Below are 5,448 nucleotides of genomic sequence, written 5' to 3' on the forward strand. Positions count from 1 at the left end.
ACTTTAGAGTGGGAGATAAAACTGACCTCAGTGACCTGAGGCAACCTCTCCATTGTGACATCACACTGATGATGTCACAGTGGCTCCTATAAAAGGCGGGGTTCTCCCTCACTGGCTCAGTCAGGATTCAGCAGCTCGAGAGACAGTTGATTTCTGCATTGGCATTGAAGCTGATTTGATTCCTTATCTAGAGCCGCTTTTATTAGAACCAGTTACACGGGTTCTATATCTGCTTTTATTAGAACCAGTTACACGGGTTCTACATCTGCTTTTTATTAGAGCCAGTTACACAGGTTCTTGTTTAGCTTCTTACATAGGACAAGGTAAGCACCATTTACTGATTACCGATCACATCATTGAACCGCTTAAGGCAAAAAAAAAGTGAAATGCGCAACCTAGCGTCACATATGCTAATGAGAGAGAGAAGGGGTTCAATCACAGACTGGGTTAAAGCACGAGGCATTCGCTTTCACTATCTCACAACCTCCTTCTAATCTTCATCTCCACTTTTCATCTACAGGGTAAAAATGGAAACCAGCAGAGTCCTGAGAAGTTTTGGATTCCAAGTATTGGGCACCATCGGTGAAGGGAGTTATGGAAAGGTCAAGCTTGCCACATCTGAAAGGCACTGCAAAGAGGTGGCCATAAAAATAATGGACCCTATAATGAAGGCACCTGATTTTTTTTCAAAATATCTGCCCCGGGAACTCGCCATATTGAAAAAAGTGAGGCACCCACATATTGTTCAGGTGTATGAAATTTACGAGATGCCTAGCAGAGAGGTGTTTATTGTGATGGAGCCTGCCGTGATGGATCTCGATCAAAAGATTCAAGAGCTGACCTTCATACCCATCAACCAGGCCAAAACATGGTTCTCTCAACTCCTTAGTGCAATGGTTTATCTGCACCAGCAGGACATTGCCCATTGTGACCTTAAGTGTGCAAATGTTCTGCTGACAGCTGACAATCAAGTCAAACTAACCGACTTTGGTCTTGGGTGCTTTTCAAGAGGCTCCCCTGACCTAACGCACACGGGCTGTGGCACTCCTTTCTACGCTGCACCTGAGGTTCTTAAGGGTGAGCTCCATGATCCCAAAAAGAGTGATGTGTGGAGCCTTGGCGTCGTTCTTTACGTTATGGTCACCGGGCACTTGCCCTTCGAAGTTTACAGTTGGGATGGTCTCCAACGTGCTCAGCAAGAACCCTTAAAGTATCCAGAGGGGGTCAGAGTGGAGGAGCCGTGTCAAGCCTTCATCTCATACATGCTGCAGTACAATCCTCACACTCGGCCTTCAATGACCGAAGTGGCACAGCACCCTTGGCTGCAGTCGAGGCGAGAAAGGTAAGTAAACCATTGTGCTGGAACTTGAGTATCATTTTTAAACATATAATAACATTTTAATTGTAATTTTAATTTAATTACAGTTAAATACATTTCTTTTTTTTTTAGGTTGTGGAAAAGCTTCCGTCAGTCACTACAAATAAGAAAGAGGAAGAATGTAAGTCTTCACCTCACAACACACCCATTTCTATAATCTACTTCAGATTTCTGCATAATTAAACAGTTAAGATGTGAACAGAGTCCTGCAGAGCAGGCTTGGTCTAAAACGCTCTGTTTTACCAGTATTTTGAGAAGATTTAGCACCATGCTAATAGGTTGGCTAAATGGTAATATTACAATAATAAGGCAATATTAGCCTTATATATTCAGACCTAAAACTAAAAAATCTCATTTCAGACACCAAACGTGTCTCGGCTGAAATTCGATTTTTAGACAAACTGTTGCTTAAAAAAAAACACTTTCTTTTAAAGCATGTGCAGATATTTTCACCAGAATGAGTTGAAGCAAAACTGTTAATGTTTAACCAGTAAATTTGATCTTTGTATTGATATTTTGTAATGACTCTCTCCTCTACACATTAGGGTCAGGAAGAGAGCAGTCTAACTAGAGTGACACATTCCCCTAGCAGTGGAGAAACCCCTACACCTCATCCCCCTGCAGCACGGTAGGTTTTAGGACTATAATTCTGAATTCAGAATATAGTTCTGTAGTCATTTTCAGTCTAATACGTAGTATATGAGGCGAGCAGCAGAAAGATTGCCCATAAGGGAAAAGGTACCAATACAGAAATGATCAAAATCCTGTGATTTATTTATTTATTATTATTTATTTTAAGTGATTTATTTATCATGTGTGTTGTATCTCTGCTGTCTCCATTAACATGTCAGGAGTTTGTATTATTGACTGATTAAAGTCACTCAAAATGAAGAGCTTTTTGTAATAAGTAATAAGTAAATAGGGAATGTACAGTATTAGTTTATTACCAATAAGTTAAAAATCAAAGAAGACTTATTTTCCACATTGCTTCTGTACCCCCTCCAGAGTTGTTGGCAGATTTGTTGTGACCATCGTTGAAGAGGATGGAGAAGGCAGGTTTAACAGAGACGTCAACCCGCTTCAGGAAGACGGCAGCAGTAGAGCTGATGCAAGTTTAAATTGCCAAAGCATAGAGGTTACGGAGGAGGAGGAGGAGTATGGCTGCTTCAGCTGTTATCCACGTGGTGGTGCAGTTAAAAGAGCAGATAATACTCATGTCCTAGCACCAATTCTCAGATCCTCCCAGTCACTTCTAGAGAGGATGAAGAAGTTTTTTAGGAGGAACTCTATGGTGCACGACTCCTCTTCTGCTCAGCAGCTTGCTAGTCATTCTGCTGCCTGTACAGAAGCTCCTGCTTGTTCCACTGAGCAGAGGCATGAAGATGGGGCTCCAGATGTCCTGGTTTGTGAGCCAGTGGTGGAAGCAGAAGCTGTGGAGGCACAGCCCACAGTGCGGCAGAGATCCAGGAGGCTGAGATTCTCCATGTTTAAGGTGTGTGAGTCAGTACTGAGTGATTGTAAGAGCTCCAGATTTTAAACCTTAAAATCACTTTAAATATTTGTCATAAATGTCTCAGTTGGTCCATCATTATCAATTTGTTTCTCCAACAGATCCTGAAGAAGACGAACAGGGTTCACCCCTTGTAGATGTCTACCATGGCTCCCAGGAATGATGACGTATGGGCTGGGTTTAAGTTTGAAGGGAACGTCCCGCTCCATGGGCTGGTGGTGGAAGCAGAACTTTTGCTCCCACAGCCCAAAGTGATGCAGGAACCCTGGAGACTGAGGCTTCTGCTCCCCTTTCAGATGATCCAAATGAAGGTTCAACTTTAAGGTATGAGGAATGTTTTATCTTCTTGATCGTTGATGTGAGCTTTAGGACACACACTCAGGAGTGAGCCCAGAAGAACGAGACCGGAGAAAACAGCTGTAGGAGTAAATCTGGAGATCTGAGACAGGAGTCTGAGCTTGGAGAGCCTCGAAGAAGGAGTCTGGGGGTGATACTAAAGGAGCGAAAGAAATAGGCTGGAGGAGAGTCTGGAGGTAACTGTAAAGTATATGTTGTTAGTATATTGTAGTTCAGGAACAGATCAGGACTAAACATGGAGGTTTAAGCCTGGAGGACGGAGCCTACAAAAACAAGCCTCAAGGAAGGAGACTGAAAAAATGATCATGGGGGAATGAGTCTGAAAGAATGAGTCTGAAAGAATGAGTCTGGAGAAATGAGCCTGGATGAATGAGCCTGGAGGAACGAGCCTTGAAGAACAAGCCTGGAGGCAATTCCAGAGGAGCGAAAGAATTAGCCTGGAGGAGAGTCTGGAGGTAAAGTATATGTTGTTAGTATATTGTAGTTCAGAAACAGATCAGGACGAAATATGGAGCATTGAGCCTGGATGATTTGAGCCTGGTGAAACAAGCCTGGAGGAGGGAGCATGAAAGAATAATCATGGAGGAATGGGTCTGAAAGAATAAGTCTGGAGGAGGGTTGAGTCTGGAAATTTGAGCCTGGAGAACGGAGCCTAGAGAAACAATCCTGGAGGAATGCGTCTGAAAGTATGAGTCTGAAAGTATGATTCTGGAGGAGTGAGCCTGGAGGAGTGAGTCTGCAGGTAACTGTAAAGTATATGTTGTTAGTATATTGTAGTTCAGAAACAGATCAGGACTAAATATGGAGAATTGAGCCTGGATGATTTAAGCCTGGAGAAACAAACCTGCAGGAGGGAGCATGAAAGAATGATCATGAAGGAGAGTCTGGAGGTAACTGTAAAGTATATGTTGTTAGTATATTGTAGTTCAGAAACAGATCAAGACTAAATATGGAGAATTGAGCCAGGATGATTTGAGCCTGGCGAAACAAGCCTGGAGGAGGGAGCAAAAAAGAATGATCATGGAGAAATGAGTCTGAAAAAATGATTCTGAAAGGATGAGTCTGGAGGAGGGTTGAGTCTGGAAAATTGAGCCTGGAGGATGGAGCCTGGAGAACGGAGCCTAGAGAAACAAGCCTGGAGGAATGCGTCTGAAAGAATGATTCTGGAGGAGTGAGTCTGGAGGAGTGAGTCTGCAGGTAACTGTAAAGTATATGTTGTTAGTATATTGTAGTTCAGAAACAGATCAGGACTAAATATGGAGAATTGAGCCTGGATGATTTAAGCCTGCAGAAACAAACCTGCAGGAGGGAGCATGAAAGAATGATCATGAAGGAGAGTCTGGAGGTAACTGTAAAGTATATGTTGTTAGTATATTGTAGTTCAGAAACAGATCAAGACTAAATATGGAGGATTGAGCCAGGATGATTTGAGCCTGGCGAAACAAGCCTGGAGGAGGGAGCAAAAAAGAATGATCATGGAGGAATGAGTCTGAAAGAATGATTCTGAAAGGATGAGTCTGGTGGAGGATTGAGTCTGGAAAATTGAGCCTGAAGAATGGAGCCTGGAGAAAGGAGCCTAGTGAAACAAGCCTGGAGGAATAAGTCTTGAGCCTGGAGGTAACTGTAAAGTATATGTTGTTAGTATATTGTCGTTAGAAACAGATCAGGACTAAATATGGAGGATTGAGCCAGGATTATTTGAGCCTGAAGAAACAAAACTCGAGAAGGGAGCATGAAAGAATGATCATGGAGGAGTGTCTGGAGGTAACTGTAAAGTATATGTTAGTATATTGTCGTTCAGAAACAGATCAGGACTAAATATGGAGGATTGAGCCTGGATGATTTGAGCCTGGAGAAACAAGTCTGGAGGAGGTAGCATGAAATAATGATCATTGAGGAGAGTCTGGAGGTAACTGTAAAGTATATGTTTTTAGTATATTGTAGTTTAGAAACAGATCATATATGGAGGATTGAGCCTGGAGAATTTGAGCCTGGAGAAACAAGCCTGGAGGAGGGAGCATGAAAGAATGAGTCTGAAAGAATTATCCTGAAAGAATGAGTCTGAAAGAATTATCCTGAAAGAATGAGCCTGAAAGTATAAACCTGAAAGAATGAGCCTGGAGGAGTCAGCCTGGAGGAACGAGCCTTGAAGAACAACCCTGGGGATGTGAGCCCAGAAAAACGAGCCTGGAGGTGATTCTAG

General features: G+C 42.7%; 1 protein-coding gene across 1 annotated transcript; it reads left to right on the forward strand.

Moving 5' to 3' along the window:
- Nucleotides 1–527: 527 nt before the first annotated feature.
- On the forward strand, nt 528–2,758 carry LOC140556430 (testis-specific serine/threonine-protein kinase 6-like). The gene is made up of 3 exons (XM_072680404.1): nt 528–1,342; nt 2,384–2,565; nt 2,751–2,758. The coding sequence occupies exons 1-3, from the start codon at nt 528–530 to the stop codon at nt 2,756–2,758; spliced, it is 1,005 nt and encodes a 334-aa protein (XP_072536505.1).
- The last annotated feature ends 2,690 nt before the right edge of the window (nt 2,759–5,448 follow it).

This window comes from Salminus brasiliensis, chromosome 1 (assembly GCF_030463535.1).
Source record: "Salminus brasiliensis chromosome 1, fSalBra1.hap2, whole genome shotgun sequence".
In the NCBI taxonomy this organism is placed as follows: domain Eukaryota; kingdom Metazoa; phylum Chordata; class Actinopteri; order Characiformes; family Bryconidae; genus Salminus; species Salminus brasiliensis.

Bases quoted from the DNA above. Each gene is read 5' to 3' on its own strand.
- LOC140556430 (XM_072680404.1), top strand. From the start codon at position 528: ATGGAAACCAGCAGAGTCCTGAGAAGTTTTGGATTCCAAGTATTGGGC. The intron at 1,343-2,383 runs GTAAGTAAACCA...TACCCCCTCCAG, and splicing joins CTGCAGTCGAGGCGAGAAAG to AGTTGTTGGCAGATTTGTTG.